The sequence below is a fragment of the Crocuta crocuta genome, unplaced genomic scaffold (genome assembly GCF_008692635.1).
Source record: "Crocuta crocuta isolate KB4526 unplaced genomic scaffold, BGI_CrCroc_1.0 scaffold59, whole genome shotgun sequence".
Taxonomy (NCBI): Eukaryota; Metazoa; Chordata; class Mammalia; order Carnivora; family Hyaenidae; genus Crocuta; species Crocuta crocuta.
This window is the reverse complement of record NW_027551578.1, coordinates 586,666-607,308: the sequence shown is the minus strand read 5'-3', so window position 1 is coordinate 607,308 and position 20,643 is coordinate 586,666. Positions and strand designations below refer to the sequence as shown.

At 41.6% G+C, this 20,643-nt stretch overlaps 1 protein-coding gene across 1 annotated transcript; it reads right to left on the bottom strand.

The window, feature by feature from the left end:
* Positions 1-1,964: 1,964 nt before the first annotated feature.
* On the bottom strand, positions 1,965-20,174 carry RAB4A (RAB4A, member RAS oncogene family). The gene is made up of 6 exons (XM_077751679.1): positions 20,085-20,174; positions 16,082-16,144; positions 14,401-14,517; positions 13,083-13,178; positions 8,217-8,353; positions 1,965-3,690 (listed from the first exon to the last, which is right to left on the bottom strand). Exons 2-5 carry the CDS (start codon positions 16,092-16,094, stop codon positions 8,238-8,240), a joined length of 342 nt encoding a protein of 113 aa, XP_077607805.1. The 5' UTR covers positions 16,095-16,144; positions 20,085-20,174; the 3' UTR covers positions 1,965-3,690; positions 8,217-8,237.
* Between the last annotated feature and the right edge of the window lie 469 nt (positions 20,175-20,643).

Genomic DNA, 20,643 nt, shown 5'->3' with positions numbered 1-20,643 from the left:
GCAGGCCAGCGACCCTGCTCTTTCTGCTGAGGGACAGCACTTCCGGTACAATCAGCCACGTGCTCTGATAACACCGTATGAAAGATGCACGTTCTGCCTTTTCAATACGTGGCAGAAAACTTTATGTAAGTGCAAGATAAGAAACAGCATAACTACTCTTGGTTTTATCAATATCTTTCAAGAAGTTCCCAATGCTGTGGTATTATATAAAATCACAAACAAATTCTTTTCAGAGAGGTACACTGAACTACTTTTTGGGTAAAATGACAGATGCCTTGGATGTTTCCAAATGCTACAGCATTGTAATATGGGGCAAAGGTCGATAAAACAAAGACACCCACAGATCCCCTGATCACACTGTTATTTTCTAACAAGAAGTAGTATTTTCTAACCTGAGAGGGTGATGGCCATCACTTCCTCAGCCACGGGTCTTCCTGAATCTGTTGAGTGTTCTCGGCTAAATCTCTCTAAAAGTCTAAAAACAACTCCCTGAAGAATTTCATACAACTGGGAATTAACCAAGCACCAGCTAGCTGGGAAAAATTCTGACTGTACGTGGACAGGCAGAATGATTAGTCTTTAAAGAGATTCACTTTACAAGTGGCACAGAAAAAAAAAGTATTAAAAAATTCACAGGTGTTGTAAAGTCCTTCTAATCCTTCCCTCCAAAAGAGAAGAAAAAGAAAAAGAAAAAGAAGGAAGGAAGGAAGGGAGGGAGGGATAAATTTGACAGAAAGTGAAAAACCACCTCCTGGGTTGCAGTATGAACTACTCATCATTTAAGTTTCTAATTTTGACATCAGATTCCTCACTCTGAGTAATATTATTGATCTGCTAGGAATCACCGTTCCTCAAGACTTCAAAGACTCTTACATAAGCCACAAAAAGTTTTTAATAAAACCATTACAGATTCCCACACTAGGCTGCTCTCATGTTCACTAAATGCTGGGCTTATAAAATAAACAATTTTATGTCTAAATGGAGTTTAGAATATTTTTCTAGGAAGACTGAAAAAATACTTCTCTAGAAATGTGAACTGAGAGCATACTGAAAACGTAGATAAGTTGTGGAAACTGTACTCATAACATTTACCAGACTATGATATAACAACATGTATTTGGTTTTTGTCCTTGATTCCCAGGACAGAGCTCCTAAAACCCTTGGAATTTCCCATGATATTCCAGGGGTGCCTGCTGTTAGTCATAAAGTGTCACTTTTGGAGTTTATGCTAATGAGGTGACTTAGGGTGGGGTCCCATGAGCTTCAGGATGAGACTGGTCACCAAAAAGACCAAACGATTAGAGGGGCTGGAACTTTCAGCCCCACCATCTCAACTCAGGAAGGGCGGGGTAAAGTCTGGAGACTGAACTCTTAAGGAGATGCGATGAGCTTCCAGGTTGGTGAACAAGAACACATCCTTGTGCTAGGATGGTGCAGCCCAGACACCAGGGGGACAGGAGCTCATGAGCTCGGGACCTTTCTGGACCTGTTCTATGTTTCTTTTCACCTGGCTGTTCATCTGTACCCTTCTGTATCCTTTGCAACAAATCAGTATCCTAGCAAGTAAGTGGTTTCTCTCTTATTTCTTGTGTGCCATTCCAGAAAAGTCATCAAACCCAAGCAAGGGGTCCTTGGGAACCTAAGATTTCTAGCTGTTTGGTCAGAAGCACAGGTAATAGGCAGGACTTGCGACTGACATCTGAAGTGTGTGTGTGTGTGTGTGTGTGTGTGTGTGTGTGTGCTGGGGGGTGGGGCAGACTAAGCTCGTAACCTGTGGGATCTGATGCTATCTCCAGGTATACAATATTGGGACTGATTTGTAGGCCACCCCCCCACCCCTACCCCCAGTATCTCTGGAGAATCAGAGAATTGGTTAAGGGTGTTGGAAAACACTCCGCTGACCAGTACTAAATTAGCTCCCTTCGTCATTTTTCCTGAAAGGCCTTTATTAAGAACCACCATGGTTTGGTTCTCCAGAAACTTTTATTGGTCAAAGGACGTGGAATTATATGCAGTACCTGGGGTTTAATTAATAGGCTCATTTATAAACCAAGTTAACATCTTATTTTAAAAATTCTTGCGTTTGAATAAACTGATGTGGTAGAACAGACATGCTCCTATCCCATGCAAAGAGCTGTTCAGAAATGAGCAGCTTGCAAAACTATCATAAATGAGATGCTGAATCGAACATTCTTCCAGTGAGGTCCAAGGAGTAGTTCAGTCTGAGAATTTGCTTCATATTATGACTTTTTGAAATAAAATATTCTAGGCATTTAAAAAAAAGCAAAATTAAAATACCTAAGACAGATACATACTGATATTTTTTACCCAAGTCACTTTCCAGAGTTTCTAGTACCACTGTGCTCTGTTGATTAAATAAAACAACAAAAGCAGTAGGCAGCTTCTAACTGAAAGGCAGTGAAATCCACCCATCAGGCTGCAGCTAAAGGTCACAGTGAAAGAACATATATATAAGGTGAAGAATGTTTTTTACCCCTTTAGCCTTAAATAATACAGTATTTCAACTTTAACGAAAAGTTCTATTATATGTTTTTTTTGCATTGACATTTTAAAACATCAGAACAAGTCTTTGTAATACAATATATATTATCCTTCAGTCTACCTTATGTGAATTAAAAACATGTCAACTTGATAACTGTAGTAAGGCATTTAAGTATTCAGCAAAAGCTATACAGAAATTTCTTGATGAGTGGTATTCCTTTAATATCAACTTGATTCAGTGGGTTTCCTTAAAATGAACACAAAACAACAAAAGACTTAAAAAAGAGGCAGTGACATCATACACTGAATCCTAGGAAAAGCACAGTTAGCGAACAGTGTCTTCCAGCAGGGAGACCAGATAGAGCAGCGAACAGGGAACAGGTGAGCAGCCCCAGTTACACCGTCCGCTGCGTTTACCAACAGCTGAAAGCAGAATCAATTTCCTAGTAAGTTTGGGTAAAGGTAACAGAATCCTTAGTGCTGATCACAGTGCCTAAAACACAGCAGGTACTCTGGCTACACTTCCTGAATCGATCTGGATGAAGGTGGTTTGAAATCAACAGAGTGCTGGAAAGGGTCAAGTTCATGGAACAACTCCATTTTCCATTTGATTTCCGTGTCTGAGTAACTACTGGTCTAGTAGTTCAAGTGTGGGTTACGTAAACACTTTGTGGACCGTGGCAAATGGAATTAAATAAGCATCGCACTGGCCATCAATGCCAGAGTCGCTGAATATCAGGTCATTAATACAACCGACTGTGCAACGTAGCTGACATGATGATCAAAGTATACTCGCCATCAACAGGTTTTAGTTCATATGATTAAGAAAAATAAAATTTTAGACTGCACCGAGAGCAACATTCTATTACATCCTACATCAGATACCATGCCGGGGAGACGTATTGAGCAAGAAGACTCTTTATACACGCACACAGTGAGGATTTAAACCAAAGATGAAAGGGAAAATACGGAACAGAAAATTTTTACATACATGTATACCTCTAATGGTACTGTCCGTTTACTGAGATTTATTATAGGATTTGCTGTGCCACATCTACTAGCTTGCATATCACCTGAAATTATTTTTCTTTGCAGAAATATCTACTTCTGTATAAAGTAGAAAAAGATGGTGGTAAAAAACTTCTTCTTCAAGCTCCGACAACTGTGTCCCAAATAACACCTGAACACCTAAAAAATATTAAGAACAATTTAGAAATATGCATAACTATAAATGTACAGACAGATACAGCTTAAAGTCCCATAGGGACTTGGTGAATATATCTTCCAACTTCACTTAAACGTAATGTACACCTGTTAGATGATGTTGCAGGTGCATAAAAAGTTCACTGGGGTAAATGGGAAAAGGGAAGCCTTAAAAAGGTAAGATCTCTACTTGCAAATTTTATAAATATGCCTTCTATTTTAGCAACAGACACATCCATTAGGCCTCAATTAACCCAAAAAAGCCTCCGTATTGATAGAAAGCCAGAAGAATCTCTATCTCAATTATTCCCATCAACGACTACCCTTCCTTTCTAAGAGCCTAAGAATTTTCTATAAAGCTTACGTTCTTTTAAGCAGAACATCTTTTAATTTGTAGAGTTTAATCAACCATTTCCTATTTGTTTTCTATTTGTGTGACCTGGTCTTTGCTCCCCCTTTCCTCTTTCTGCCTTCCTTTTGATTATTTAGATTAATTTTATGTTTATTTCCTTCTCATTCCTGGGTTGGCTTATTAGCCAAAACTCTTCGTCATGTTATTTTAGTGGTTGTTTTAGGACTTTTTCCTTATTAAGATTTTACTTTTTGTGAGCAGTTTGAGGTTCACAACAAAAGTGAGGGAAAAGTTCATAGATGTCCCAATTTCCCAAATATTGCTGCCCCACATCCATGCAGAGCCTCCCTTATGATCAGCATCCCTGACCAGAGTGGAACATTTGTTACAACAGATAAATCTACACTTGACACATCATTATTACTGAGTCCATCATTTACACTACAGTTCACTCTTGATGCTGTATGTTGTATGGGTTTGGACAAATATATAATGACATGTATCCATCATTACAGTATCATGTATTTTCACTGTCCCAAATATCCTCTATGCTCTGCCTATTCATCCCTCCCATCCCCAACCCCTGATCTTTTAATTATCTCCATAGTTTTGCCTTTTCCAGAATGTCATATTGTTGGAATCAGACAGTATGTAGCCTTTTCATGGCAGGATAGCTCTTTTTTTTATGTGCTGAACAATAGTCCATTGCCCGGATGTACCATAGTTTAGTTATCCATTTGCTGAAGGACATCTTAGTTGTTTCCAAGTTTTGGTAATTACGAATAAAGCTGCTAAAAACATTCATGTGCAGATTTCTGTGTTTTCAACTCCTCTGGGTAAATACCAAGCAGTGAGACTGCCGGATCATATTGTAGGGGTAGGTTCAGTCTTGTAAGAAGCTGCCACTCTGTGTTCTGAAGTGGCTGGACCACTTCACACTCCCGGCTGCAGTGAATGACAGTTCTTGCTGTTCCACATCCTTGCTAGCATTGGGTGTTGCCAGTGTCTTTTATTTGGCCATTCTAATAAGTATGTCATAGTGGTATCTCATCGTTGTTTTAATTTGCATTTCCCTGATGACATATGATGTGCAGTATCTTTTCATATACTTCCTGCCGTCTTCTTCGGTGAGGTGTCTGTTAAGGTCTTTGACCCATTTTTAAATTGGGTTGTTTTCTTACTGTTACGTTTTAACGGTTCTTTGTATTGTTTGGATAAGTCCTTCACTAGATGTCTTTTTAAAAAATTTTAATGTTGATTTATTTCTGAGAGAGAGAGAGAGAGAGAGAGACAGCGTGAGCAGGGGAGGGTCAGAAAGAGTGGGAGACACGGAAACTGAAACAGGGTCCAGGCTTTCAGCTGACTGTCAGCACAGAGCCCGACGTGGGGCTCGAACTCACGAACCGTGAGATCATGACCTGAGCTGAAGCCGGACGTTTAACCGACTGAGCCACCCAGGCACCCCTAGATGTCTTTTTTTTTTTTTTAAATTTTTTTTTTTAACGTTTTTATTTATTTCTAGGAGAGAGAGAGAGAGACAGCGTGAGCAGGGGAGGGTCAGAGAGAGAGGGAGACACAGACTCTGAAACAGGCTCCAGGCTCTGGGCTGGCAGTCAGCACAGAGCCCGACGCGGGGCTCGAACCCACGAACCGCGAGATCATGACCTAAGCGAAAGTCGGACGCTTAACCGACTAAGCCACCCAGGCGCCCCACCTAGATGTCTTTTAGAAATATTTTTTCCTAGTCTGTGGCTTATCTTCTCACTCTCTTGGTATATTTCCTAGAGCACAAGTTTTATAATTGAATCTGGCTTGTAAATGAGTTCTTTCATGGATCGTGCCTTTAATGCTGTATCTAAAAAGTCATCATTATATTGAAGGTCATCTAGGTTTTTTCCTGTTATCCTGTAGGAGTTTTATAGTTTTGTTTTACATTTGGGCTTGTGATCCATTCTGACTTAATTTTTGTGAAAGAGGGTGCAAGGTATGTGTGTATGTGNTGGCCAGTTCTTCCAGCACCGTCTGTTGCAAGGATGATCTTTGCTCCTTCATCAAAGATCAGTTGACTGTATTTAGGTAGGTGTTATTTCTGAGCTCTCTGTTCTGTTCCAAGGATCTATTTGTTCATTCTTTCATCAATACTAAAATGTTTGGACTACCACAGCCGTATAGTGTCTTGAAGTCCTGGACCCATGGTTGTCCAACTTTGTTCTTCTCTTTCAATACTGTGCTGCTTACGTTAGGTCTTCTGTCACTCTGTGTCAACTTTAGAATCACTTTGGTTTTTCCTAATAGAGATCTTATATATATTTTGTTAGAATTAGACCTAAGTGGTTTTTTATTTTTGAATGCTAATATACACAGTATTGTGTTTTTCATTTCAAACTGCACTTGTTCATTGCTGGTATATAGAAAAGTGATTTGAGTTTTGTATATTAACCTTGTATCCTGCTATATAACCTTGCCATACGACTGCTTATGTAGGAGTTTGTGGATTCGTTTGGATGTTCCACAAGAGAACCATGTTATCTGTGAACAAAGACATTGAGTTCTTCCTTCCCTATCTGTGTACTTTTTATTTCCTTTTTTGGTCTTATTGCATTAGCTAGAACTTCCAGTATGAAGCTGAAAAGGAGTGGGGAGAGGAGACATCCTTGCCTTGTTTCTTGTATGAATTGTAAAGCTTCAAGTTTAATGATGTTGGCAGTAGTTTTCTATAGATATTCTTCACCAAGTTGAGGAAATTCCCCTCTAGTCCTAGTTTACTGAAAATTTTCATCATGAATGGGTGTTGGATTTTGTCAAATGATTTTTCCCTTGATGTGGTCCTGTGATTTTTCTTCTTTAGCTCACTGATGTGATGGATTACATTAACTGATTTTGGAATGTCAAACCAGACTTGCATACCCGGGATAAATCCCATTCGCAAGGGGCATAGAATTCTTTTTGTACAGTGTTGGATTTGATTTACTAAAATTTTACTGAGGGTTTTTGCATCTATATTCATGAGAGACACTGGTCTGTAGTTTTCTTGTAATGTCTTTGTCTGGTTTTAGAATTAGGGTAATGCTGGTCTCATAAAACGAAGTAGGAAGTATTCCATTTGCTTCTGTCCTGTGAAAGAGATTGTAAAGAAATGGTGTAATTTTTTCCTTAAATGGTAGAACTCACCAGTGAACCCATCTGGGCATGTTGCTTTCTGTTTTTGAAGATTATTAATTATTGGTTCAATTTCTTTAATAGATGTAGACTTATTCAAATTATCTATTTTTTCTTGAATTTTGGCAAATAGGTCTTTCAAGAAATTGGTCTGTTTCATCTACATTATCAAATCTGTGGGCAAAGTGTTCTTTTATCATCCTTTTAATGTTCATAGGATCTGCAATGATGTCCTCTTTCATTTCTGATATTAGTAATTTAAGTCTCTCCTTTTTCTTAATTAGCCTGGTTACAGGGTTATTGATTTTATTGATCTTTTTTCAATAAATCAGCTTTGATTTTGTGATTTTTCTCTATTGATTTCTTGGTTTTAATTTCACTGATTTCTGCTCTAGTTCTTATTTCTTCTGCCTACTTTGAATTTAATTTGTTCCTCTTTTTCTAGTTTCTGGTGGTGGGCACTTAGATGACTGATTTTAGATCTTTCTTCTTTTCTAAGTATGCATTCAATGCTATAAATTTCCCTCTAACACTGCTTACACTACATCCCACATTTTAAGAAATAGTGTTTTGATTTTCATTTAATTCAAAATGTTTTTAAGTTCCTCTTGAGATTTCTTCTTTGACCCATGAGTTATTTAAAAGTGTACTGTTTAACCTCCACATATTCTGGATTTTCCAGTCATCTTTCTGTTACTGATTTCTAGTTCAATTCCACTGTGGTCTAAGAGAAGACACTGTATGATTTCTATTCTTTTAAATTTGTTAAGGTGTGTTTTATAGCTCAGATGTGGTCTATCTTGATGAACATTCCATGTGAGTTTCAGAAGAAAGTTTCAGCACTGTTGTTGAAAATACCTAACTTTAATCATACAGTCACCTCTCCCTTTCAATGTGGCACAAAAAACAACAGCAACCTTTACAGCTAAGCGTGTACAGAACAAGTAATGAACAGAGTACAAGGTCATGCCAGCAAAAACGCTGTGATGTGAGCACCTACCTGTACACTCCTGTGCTGCTTCTAACAACCACATTCCTGAGCGCTTGGGGCCTGTGCGCGACGTGGTGACCGCAGCTGTCTCAAGGCAGCGTCTCCATACTGAATACCAGAGCCCATTCTTTCTGGGTCCAGCTCACCTAAGGATCAAGCAAGTCTTCTTGAAGAAAGTTTTTATGCTTCTGTGATCCCCAAAATACATCAAGTGAAAAAAGCCAAAGTGCAGAGCACTGTGTATAAACAGTGTTTTGAGGAGCACCTGGGTGGTGCAGTCAGTTAAACATCTGACTCTTGATTTTGGCTCAGGTCATGATCTCACAGTTTATGAGTCTGAGCCCTGCATCGGGCTCTGCGCTGACAGTGTGGAGCCTGCTTGGGATATTCTTTCTCTCTCTCTCTCTCTCTGTCCCTCCTCCACTCACTCTCTCAAAATAAATAAATAAACATTAAAAAAAAACCCCAGTGTTTTGAATAAAAACATACACGTTTTCTTGCAGTGGCATGCATAGAAGTATCTTCAGAAAGATACATAAAGAAGTGATAATAACGGCTGACCTTAAGAAGGAGTTTTGGATGGCTAAGGGACACGAGAGGGCTCTGGAGGGAGGTTTTCACTGTGTCCTTTCCGTATTTTTTTGAATTTGGAATTATGTGAATGTATTAGGTACACAAAGATAAATTAACTGCAAATTAAACTACAAGGAGACCATTTTCTACTTACCGGACTGGTAAGAACCCAAGCATGACCATATACCCTGTGGGCATGGCTTTAATGCGATAAGCACTTCCATTCATTTTAGTGGGACTTTAAAGTGCTGCAACCAGGCCAGCAAGAATGTGACAGCTTCGACCCAATATCCAAACACTTATGTTCCTTGACCTGGCAATTCCACTCCTGAAATCTTATCCTATATACACACTCCACACGTGCGACATGGGAATATAAAATGTTATTTACTGCAGTGGCTCCAGGTTCTGAGCTAGCTGTCAGCATAGAGCCTGACGCGGGGCTCGAACCCAAGAACCATGAGATCATGACCTCAGCCGAAGTCGGACGCTTAACCGACTGAGCCACCCAGGCACCTCAAAAGATTCTAACTTTTGTGTAAAAAAAAAAAGGGGGGAGGAAATAATGGGTTTTTTAACCATATGAATGTACTATGTATTTGTAAAGTTTAAAAAGCACTGCTGAAAAATTTTAGCTAATATCTTTATAGTCTTTCACCTAGACATAATTATGATTTTGATGATCTCAGAAGAAATATAACTTGAAAGTTTTAAATGAGTCAATTCATATATACTATATTCATGGACGCAATATTAAGGCAGCAAGATAATTAAATAAAACCTCAGGCTGAGCTTAATAATATTCAACACCAAGCCAATTTTAATAACAACGTATATTATAGATCTTTAAAAGTAACAGTTTTTGTGCCAAATTTAGTAAAGAAAAAAAAATTGTGTTTTCAGATCAAGAAAATCCAGAAGGATGAAGTGTCTTTCTCTTGTATCGGGGCCCTTGACCTTCTCTCCCTCCACCTCATCCAGCATCTTACCTTCTCTGTCGTATCTTCTCCCTACCTCCTCTCCTTTATCTTCTACCTCATTTTCCCTCTTAGCACTCACAAAAGCTAAAATGTCTTCCATCACCGAAACCTCTTTAACCCTTTGTACTCTACCACACCAGTACCTTCCTCCTCACTCTTTCTCACTTCCTCTTTGTTCCTCTGTTGCTGTCTTCTATCTTCCTAATTCTACTGGAGCTGTTCTTGATGAAGATGATCAATGACTTCCTATTACCCACCCCGTGGGGATTTTTTTAGCTTAGTTCTTAGCTTATGAGACTGTTCTCCATCTCACTCGATAGCGGACAAGTCTTCGACTCTCTTATCATTTTGGCTGAAACGATCCCCGCTTCCCCCTGGTTCTTTCCAGGCATCTCTGACCATTTCCTTCTCTTCTGTAGGTTCCTCCTCTTCTCTCTCGGTCCCCAAGGTTCTGCTTTTGAAACTCCTTTTCTCACTCTCAACTGCTCTCGGATGATCGCATTCCTTGCATAGTTCTGACTACTCCTGTGTACTGATGACTCCCAAGTGGATACAGCCCAGACCTCTCCCCTGAGCTTGTAACTGTATACGCTTGTTGTGCCCGTGGCACTGCAGAGGGAACACATCTGAGACAGAATCCCCTTCATTCCCTTGAACCTGCTTATCCTCCGGCTTAATGACATCTCTTTACTGAGTTACCCAAGTATGACATCTAGTTATTGTTAGCTCCTCATGCCTTCCTGACCCCACCTCCTCCCCATCCCCTACCACAATCACCTACCCTGCCCTACTATTTAGCATAGGAATCATATATGATGCTACTACCAAAATATCTCTTAGATTCATCTATATCTCTCTCTCTACTTCCAATTCCTCCTCAAGGCTTTAATCAGCCCTATTTTCTTGGATTACTCAAAAATGCCTCAATTGCTATTCTGGTCTTTCACTCTGTCCTCAACATGGCCACCTACATACATGATTTATCTCAGGTCCCGACTTGACCTTATTACTCACTGCTTCCCATCCCTGAATAGCTTCCCATCCTCTATAGTAGCGGTTCTCAATCCTGGATGAACACTGGAGTCAATCACATATGAGGGCTTTTAGAAATGCTGATGCCTGAGGGAAATACAAATCAAAACCACACTGAGATAGCACCTCACGCCAGTCAGAGTGGCTAAAATGAGCAAATCAGAGAACTCTAGATGCTGGCGAGGATGTGGAGAAATGGGCCCCCTCCTACACTGTTGGTAGGAATGTAAACTGGTGCAGCCCCTCTTGAAAACAGTGTGGAGGTTCCTCAAAAAAATTAACAATAGAACTCCCCTATGACCCAGCAATAGCACTGCTAGGAATTGACCCAAGGGATACAGGAGTGCTGATGCATAGGGGCACATGTACCCCACTGTTCATAGCAGCACTCTCAACGATAGCAAAAACATGGAAAGAGCCTACGTGTCCATCAAAGGACGAAAGGATCAAAAAGATGTGGTTTAATCTATACAATGGAATACTACATGGCAATGAGAAAGAATGAAATCTGGCCATGTGTAGCAACATGGACGGACCTGGAGGGTGTTATGCTGAACGAAATTAAGTCAGGCAGAGAAGGACAGATACCATATGTTTGCATGTCTAGGAGGATTAGGAGGAACTTAACAGAGGACCATGGGGGAGAAGAAGGGGGAAAATAGTGGGGGAGAGGGAGGGAGGCAAACCATGAGAGACTCTTGAACACTGAGAACAAACTGAGGACTGATGGGTGTGGGGGGAGAAGGGGGAGATGGGCATGGAGGAGGGCACTTGTGGGGATGAGCACTGGGTGTTATATGGAAACCAACCTGACAATAAACTATCTGTAAAAAAAAAAAAAATGCTGATGCCTGGACCGTGCTTCAGCCCAATTAATCAGCATCTCAAGAGGTGGGGCCTGGGATCTGAATTTTTGTGCATCCCAGGTGACTCTAGTGTACAGCCAGAGTTGAGACTCAGTAACCTACAAGATAAAGTTCCAGATCCTTGATGAGAATCACTAGCTTGGCTGGTGCCTCTGTCCAACCTTCTCCCTACCACCCCCAACCACAGTCTCTCTGTTCTAGTGATTTCAAATTTGTGGTCATTTTCTGCCAGTCTCAACTCAGGCTGTGCCCTCTGCTGGACTACCCTCCTCTCCACTCCCTAGGCTGGCTCATTCTTACATTTTCAAAGACTGAGCTCAGTTATCACCTCCTCTTAGAACCTTCCTGATACCACCTCCACGACCTGGCTGGGCAGGTTCCCCTTCTCTGTGCGACCCCAGGATTCTACGTGCCTCTCAATTATTGTATCCACCACACTGTACTGTAATTATCTTTTGATGTGTCTCATGAAAGACAGTTTCTTGAGGGCAAGCGTTGTGATTAATTCATTTTTGTATCCCAGCACCTGACAAAAAACTGACATTCAGATATTTGAGTGAATCAATTAAAAAGTGAATGTCTACATAAAATTTTTTGTAATAATTAACTAAAATTCAACTTTAATAATGACAACTACATAGTATTTTGTCAGCTGCCTAAATTAGGGCTATTTTACTTTATTTTTTATGTTTTTTTAAAAAATATTTATTTTTGAGGAAGAGAGAAAGCGAGTGTGTGTGTGTAAGTACGGGAGGAGAGGGGGAGGATCTGAAGCAGGCTCTGCACTGAGAGCAGAGAGCCCAATGCAGGGCTCAAATTCACGAACTCTGAGACCATGATTTGAGCCAAAGTCAGACACTTACCGGCAGAGCCACTCAGGTACCCTCGGTTATTTTAAATTCATTTTTACTGAAGCAACAAATACAACAATAATGAGACAGGTTAGTACTGAGGACGCTCAGTTAGTGTCAGAAATAAGTCATCCACGATGTACAAGCTGCGAGTACCAATGTCATGCATGTACTCATAACTTCCTTAACCTCACGTAGGTGGTCCCCCAGTATGACACGCGACCGTGGCCCAGCAGGGCCAGCAAGCTGAGACAGAGAGCGAACACAGATCCAATCTTCCTCTCCTAAGCGATGGATCCCAAAAAGGCCGCGGATCTGAAAGCAAACACCCACTGAAGGCCTGACTGCCCATCCTCGCTCACCAGTGGGGCCTGGGAGCCACTATGAACAAAGGGTGGGTTTTCACCTCTGCCACGTGGACAAGACCTTCAAAACCATAAGTGGCAATCTGAGGTTGGCAGGGGTAGAGAGAATACTCTTTGACTAAATCACTCCTGGAAAATTAAAAGGTGATACTATTGGGCTCGAGAGTAAAATATGCTGAAGAAATTTTATCAATGGAAAACCTTTTACCTGATTCAATTTTGTTAAGTATTTTTCTTGCACATTGTACAAAGGCCTCTTCCACATTCTCCCCCGTTAGGGCGCTTGTTTCCAAAAACATCAGCTCTAAAAGTGACATCAAACAAAATATGAAGCTATGTTTAGAAGATGATCACAATTCAATTACTGACAGCCTGTTCGGTATTCTCTTCGAATGGCGGGCAAAATGGAATTTATTACTTACACACCACATGTTTCTGCAAAGAAAACCAATAAATGTAAATATAGTTTTTGAAATGTGAGAAGACTTCTGAGCTTTTCTGCAAAGCAGGAGATACCTTGTGCCAGCACTTAAGTCTACTGGACAGACTGCCTGAGCTCCAGTGTCTGGTAGGCAGCAGGCTGCCCGAAGTAGCCCAGCTGTCAACACGAGATGGATATCCTCCAAATATTCTTCACATCACCATGGATACAACCGAAAAGTTTTTCATTTTGAAGGGGACTACATTGCAGCTTGTCATTCTGATGGAGAAGAGGTTTTCTATCAGTTAATACTCTTCTTATCCACCAGGGCGCTTACTAACCCAGTGGAAAGGCCGGCTCTCCTTGCTTCTGTATTTCTAAATGGTTTCTTTACAAACTCATGATGGCTTAGGTTTTTCTCACATGCTTATTTTCTTAGCACCAAACCAGTCAATCTGTAAGAGTGCAATCTGGTAGTCCTAGGCTCCAAGTGAAAATCAACACTAGGATATTCTAGTTCCTGCCTGGTTCTAAAATTATTTAAAATGTCTAAATTCTGATCATTCTATTATCTATAAACAACCATTAATTTTATGTGCCATTCTCTGGTGTTCTATATGGAAATTCAGAGAGGTCTCAAAGGCATCTATAACCAAATGACAAATTTAATGTAAGTAAAATAAAGCCAATAAACCTAATATCTCTTCCACTGCTTCCTCTTCTGTTTAGATCTAACATTTCACCAACTTAGCTCCAAATTACATTAGAGAAAAAAAAGGACAGGACATCATCTGATTAGGGCCTTTAAAAATTATTATTATAAACTTCACTTTAGACCAAAGCCTGGGCTGTTCAAAGACCTTGGACTGAAAGGTCATTATTAGTAGATCTGCTTTTATCATCATCATAACCCTGGCAGGCAGAATGCAATACAGCGAAAATAGGTTAAGTAAGTCAAAATTTACTGAAAACAACAGGAAATCTCACATTTCTTAAGTACCGCTGAATTCTAAAATCCCAGTAGATGTTGTAAATTCAAAGCAATGCTATTATCCCCAAATCTGCCCGTTTGAAGAGCAGTAATATTAAGTAAAAGGTCACTTGCCATTTTCTTGAGCAAATCTGGAGGCTTCCAAGAAAGTAACTTCACGATCTGCATCCAGGTCCTTCTTGTTCCCACAGAGGATGATCACAATGTTCTGACTCGCTAGCATTCTGGCATCTGTTAACCAATTAGTAAGCGCATTGTAGGTTTCTCGGCTGCGTAATATAAGATTGTGAAAATAATACATGTATTTTACAAAACTAGCAACTCTTTCCAGTCATTCACACTACTCACACTGCTTTTAAACATGTCAGGGTAATGTCAACAACCTTTAAGGTTACTCAGGAAACTTGAGTGCTCAGTTACACACCATACCACAGGGTTTGTTTGCTTGTTTTGTTTTTCCAGAAAAAATGGACACAGGGAGTGTCAGTGGGTCAGATATTTTGCTGTTTGTTTTTGCCCTGTCAGTGCAAAAGGAAACAGAAATTCCTTTATTTGTTTTACTAACATTTACTGAGCTCAGTTATGTGCAATGTGGGGAAGCATTTAGCAGATCTGTGCAGCATGCTTGTACTTTGTAGGAATTTATCACTTTTTTATAAAGACTCTGTGACATAAACTCTACCTCCCTTTTCTGAGAGAAACCTGAGGCCCAGAGAGATTAACCAAGGTGCCCGAAGTCACACAAGCAGCCAGTCTGACTCCAGGACCAACTCTGACATCTGCTGTTTCTGCTCTGACACATTCGGGTGCATGTCTGCCCTGCTGGCACACTAAGCCTGATGACCCTGCAGTTAGCAAGCTGAGCCTTTCACTACCTGAGCTGGTGTGGTAGGGCCGGGCCAGGAGCCGCCCGCCTCACCGCGGTGCGCCTCCTTCTGAACACACACTGGGTGTCACAGCAGCAAGGTGACACTCTTTGGGCATGTTCCTACCCGGGAAGAGCTGCCAGATGATGGGGTACCCATGACATTTTTAAGGTGGTGCTGGCACATGCTGAGATCAGTGCTGTCTGATGGGACTTCTACTAGGACAAGAATGTTCTATAATCTGCACTGTCCAATACAGCAGCCACCAGCCATGTGTGGCTGGCTGGTGAGACCAGATGGGGCAAGTGAGACCAAGGAAATAAATTTCTAATTTAATTTGTGATATGTGGGCGATTGCTACACACAGGACAGTGCACTCAGATTCTTATGAGGTGCCAAGAGCTTTACATTAACCAATTCAACCAGCTGCATACCTCACAAATCTTATGCAATTATCAGTTCTCCCTGTAACGGACCAGGAAACCGAAGTCCAGGTGCTATGGCACCTTTCCCAAGGACCATGCATCTAGCAGCCCAGAGCTGCATGTGAACCTGGGGGTCAGAGCCCAGAGCCTGGGCCCCCAACTGCCGCTGACACTGATGACTTCTAATAATTTACCACGCATAAACTTTCACTTTGGGAACCTTGGGGCACGTGTCAAAGCACCAGGCTAAGAAACATAATGAAATGTTGGGGATGCTTTATCTGAAACCTCACTGATGCATCTCCTTCCGTGGCAGAGGGGTGGCGGCAGCTGGCTCAGACCCCTCTAAGAACCCGGATGAAAGGGTTGGGGGGATTCCAGATTCCCAGGCACGAAGCACACACAGCGTGCAGGTACGCCTTAGCAAGGCCGGCCTCCGGGGAGCAGAGCGCCAAGCTGCCTCTTCCACCAGGGGTGGGGGTGGGGAGTGGGGGTTCACGTTACCTGGTGATGTCATAGACGAGGAGTGCTCCCGCGGCACCTCTGTAGTAACTTCTCGTCACAGACCTGGAAGAGTTACACGGCTCTTACTTCCGGCCAACCAAGATCCTTTCCCCCGGCACTGTCACCACACAGGGGGTGTGTTGCTCAAAACCGAGACAATGCAGACGGCTGCACGTGCGCATGAGGGGCCCGTCTGTCTGAAACCGTGTCACAGAGACACTGGGAGGTGGGGGACGCTTGGCTGAGGCAACTACGACATTTTCTAGCAGGTGGAGGAAGCTCTCCCCAGAACCTAAGATGACCTCTGGCCTTACAAGGAGGGTCAAAGTGTCAGGGGGCCATCAGCACCCCTAGGCAGGCACTCAGCACTCCTATCCTGCTTCTTTTGGGGGGCTCCAGGCTTCTCCAAGGCCCTGCATAGCTGCCCCCTCTTTCCCCGGGAAAAGGCAAGTCCTCGGGTGGGAATCTGCCCATCTCCCCACCAGGAACCCACTGCTCCCACCGCCCCCACCCTCAACTTCTTTTCCCCTCCAAGGAAGCGCGGCTTTACCTACGAGGGCCTCTGACAGCTTATCCTTTCTCCCAGTCCTGACGATTGTTTTCTCTCAGTAATATGCTTTCTTCCCAGTAGTATCAGTCTCCCGCCCCCCCGTTAGATGTTCCCCGCCATCACCAACACACAACGTGCCTGCCACCTCCCATCTTGAACAGGAGAAGCGGCACAATCATCTCAGCTACCACCCCACCATTTGCTCTTCTTTGCATCCAAATTCCTCCAAAGCATGGTCTCCGCCAGCTGTTTCCTTCTCTTCACCACTGCTCTGATGTCCGTCCCTGCTCTTCCGGCTCTGAGTCCAGCAGCGTTTCTCGGTCTCCATCCCTCCACCTTGCCTTGCCCCTCCCCAAACCAACCCCCCTTGCTCCACTTCTGCAGCCACCCCCTTTCCTCCCTCACTGGCCATTTCTCCTCCTCCGCTCTCCTGAGCCTGCGCCGCTTGTGCCGTGGTTCCTCAGAGCTGGGGCTCAGTCTCGGCTTCTCTCTCCTGTCCACACCCTGACGCAAGGGTAGCCTTCAGCTCAGACTTCTGTAAGTCTGAGTATCAAAGGAATCTTGAGTCATTTTGTTTGTTTTTGATAAGTTCCCCAGTTTTCTTTTTGCCTTAAAGATAGGCACTGTTCTGTGATGTCTGTTTTCTGACACCAGTTGGGAGGTTTTCCCAAACCTCCAGCTGTGAGGTTGTTCTAACAAATTATTGAACCTGGGGGATGTGTTCCCCCAGAAAACAGACATCACAGAACAGTGCCTATCTTTAAGGCAAAAAGAAAACTAGGGAACTTATCAAAAACAAACAAAATGACTCAAGATTACTTTGATACTCTGAAAAGGGCAGCTATTTTTAAATGTATTTTTTAGCTTTCTACCTTTAGACCGTGCTCTGCAGAAGGGCACATGCTTGAAGAACTGGTAGACAGGTGCAGTTGAGAAGGGCCGGATTGTGAGTTCTTCCTGGGGTTGCCTCTTGGACCGGAGAGAGGCCTCTTTTCCTCATATATTGAGGCAACTCTTTTCTATTTTAGTTTCTAGAAACTAGCAGACATCTAGTTTCTAGAGAAAGAGGTATGTTAAGAGTTTTCCTCAAGGTAAACTAAATTATATCTGCTGAGTCATTCATTTTAAAATGCTGTATTTTCACATATGGTGTCTAACAAATTATTCAAGTATACAAATTTAAGCATTTAAGCATATTTTTTGAGGTAGTTAATGTTTCTCAAAAGTAACTGAAACCAGAGTAATACAGGTACACAATTTGAAAAGGAAATACTGCTAACAGTCTCAACATCAAACTCCACGGTCTCCTGCCTCACTCTTCCTGGGGGCCCCACTCCCAAGGCGAGTACTTTCCTTCGGATTTGACTTTTTTCCTAAATGAGGTCACTAACAGAATACGTGTTGAACATCTGTGTGCTAGATTCTACCCAGGGCTTTGGTGGAGCAACAAAGAAATGCACAAACATCCCTACTTTCATGGATCTTAGTTTCCGTTTTCTGGCATTTGCTTTCATATTCCTATAAAATGCTTTTGAAACTATGTGACTTATGAATTTCAGGGCTTACTGTTTTCCTGCTTGGATAAGACTCTAAGTCACTCATACCCTCCCAGCCTCTTCCCTTTGTCTCCTCTTCCTCCCGGGCAGCACTCTCGCCTGCCTCTCCCTGTGGCGCCTCTTTGTTCTTCTCCCGAGCTGGGTGCACGGACTGCATCTCTTTCAGGTTTTACTTCTTTGTTATTGATGAAGCATATCCTCCTGAAGTTTCTAAGTAAGAATATGTGAAAGATAACCTTTGTTTCCCCTATTCGAACATCTGAAGGTCTTCTGACTTTATTCTTACACTTGATTAATAGTTTGGCTAAGTCCAGAATTGGAGGTTGGAAAGGAAGTTTTCATGCTGAGTTAGGAAAGCAAGGCTTCAATATCTTCTGGCTTCTGCATGCTGCTGTTGAATGTGAAATGTAATTTCCATTTCTAGTCCTGATTTTTCTTCTTGGGATCTTTTTGTACCTTCACTTCCTCCTTGTCCTCTGAAATTTCACATGATACACACCAGTTGGGATTTTCCCCCGTTCATTTGTACTTGGTGTAAGATGGGCCCAAGACATCTGGAATCTCATTTCTTCAGTAGAAAATCACAGAGATTGGGCTATTTCATTGGGGAGGCCAAAATATTAATATATTTAGGCCTTTCCTTTGGATTTTCTGCAGAGAAAAACTGTTTCTCCTGAATATGCACTTTGCGGCCAGCGGCCAGGGAAGAGGTGGGAGATGAGGGTTAGTGGTCGCAGACTTTCAGGAATGTCCTTCTTTTCGGTCCTTCCCTCCTCCCTGTTCTCTGCTGCACCTTATGACTTTGCATACAGACCCTGTTTTAACTCAGAGACTGAACTTCTCATAGTGTGTATGTGCACACACATATATAAACACTTTAACCTCTGTCCTGTAGAACCCAATGCTTCCAAATCCTGACCTTTCCTGGGACTCAGCAGGAAGACATGGCCCCCAGCTCCCTGGCCTCCCCCATTATGGGCACTCAGATGTAGCTTTCAGTCAGTCACCATCTACCTCCTGTCTTTAACACTGTTTTGAAATCAATTAATCATAATTATGCACCCTCCCTTTCTGCGTATTCGTGAGTTAATGCCATTTCCATTATTTTATAGTCATTCGGTGAGCGTCTGGGGGTGAGAAAACATAAGTCTGCATGTTTAATCAGTGGTTTCAGAAGAAAGATCATGATTAAATATGGTTTCGATATTTTTGAAGCAAACAGTTATTGAACATTTAAAATATAATATACTCCTGACTTTAATGAAATGAAATGTTTACAATGAGTTTTACTTAACAATTTTAAAACCGTGAGTATCTATTCTGACTGTGTATCTCTTCAAAAAACACAACTAAAATATCAATCCACTTTCTAGCTGTGGTAGTTACAGAATATTCAACATGAACCTCATAAGCAGTGATCTGGGGTCATCATTCCAAATGTCAGGTATGACTACAGTGTAATAAAAATGTGCAGGAGAGAATATTTGGTGGAACATATCTCAGCCATCAGAACATGCCCCAGTTAATATAAAACAAAAGAAAACTCCAAAAGAGGTTTTAAAAACCTCTTTTAAAATTCTCCTTTAAAAGTGGAAAGATCTAGAGAAGAAATTGTGTCATTACTTTGCCTTAATTTTAATCTAAAAGTCTACATCCTACTCACTAGTCCCAAAGAATAACCTGGCCTCTACATTAGGGTATGTTCACTCAAAAGAGATTCTAATGTGTTAGTAAATCAGAAAACAGTCCTTTAAGACAAGAAACTTCTCTTAAAGCTTCCAGAGGTAAAGTTTCTGAAATCCGTACAGGGGAGAAGACGAGTACATATATTAAGACTATAATTGATTATTTCAAATCCAATTTTTAAATATTTTTATTAAGTTAGAGAGAAAGCTACCTGAATCGTTCTTGGCCTGCTGTGTCCCATATCTGTAACTTTACATATTTACCACCAACATTTATTATCTTTGAACCAAACTCCACTCCTATTGTATGATTTGAGTCATCTTTGACTGAAAAAGAAAAAGAACAAGATATTTAATTTTAGAACATTAAGGAAACAAGCTTACAGGTTTAAACAAGTAAAATCAAGGGTTAAAGTCAATGGAAATGTAATTTACTGTAGCCTTTCATTTTTCCAATAGTCAGTTGATATGAAGCACTCACTGTTTTAAACAGAATACACACACACTTCCTATTCTGAAGGAGACGATAAGGCTCTTTTGCAAGACCTCTAAAACAAACCATACATTTTATTTTATTTTTTTTAATGTTTTATTTATTTCTGATAGAGAGAGAGAGAGTGTGTGTGAGCAGGGGAGGGTCAGAGAGAGAGGGAGATACAGAATCTGAAACAGGCTCCAGGCTCTGAGCTGGCTGTCAGCACAGAGCCTGACGCGGGGCTCAAATCCACCTACCGTGAGATTGTGACCTGAGCCAAAGTCGGATGCTTAACC

Bases quoted from the DNA above. Each gene is read 5' to 3' on its own strand.
- RAB4A (XM_077751679.1), bottom strand. The intron at 13,179-14,400 runs GCAAGTGACCTT...TGTCACTTTTAG, and splicing joins CAGATTTGCTCAAGAAAATG to AGCTGATGTTTTTGGAAACA. The intron at 8,354-13,082 runs GTAAAAGGTTTT...CTTGATCCTTAG, and splicing joins ACTTAACAAAATTGAATCAG to GTGAGCTGGACCCAGAAAGA.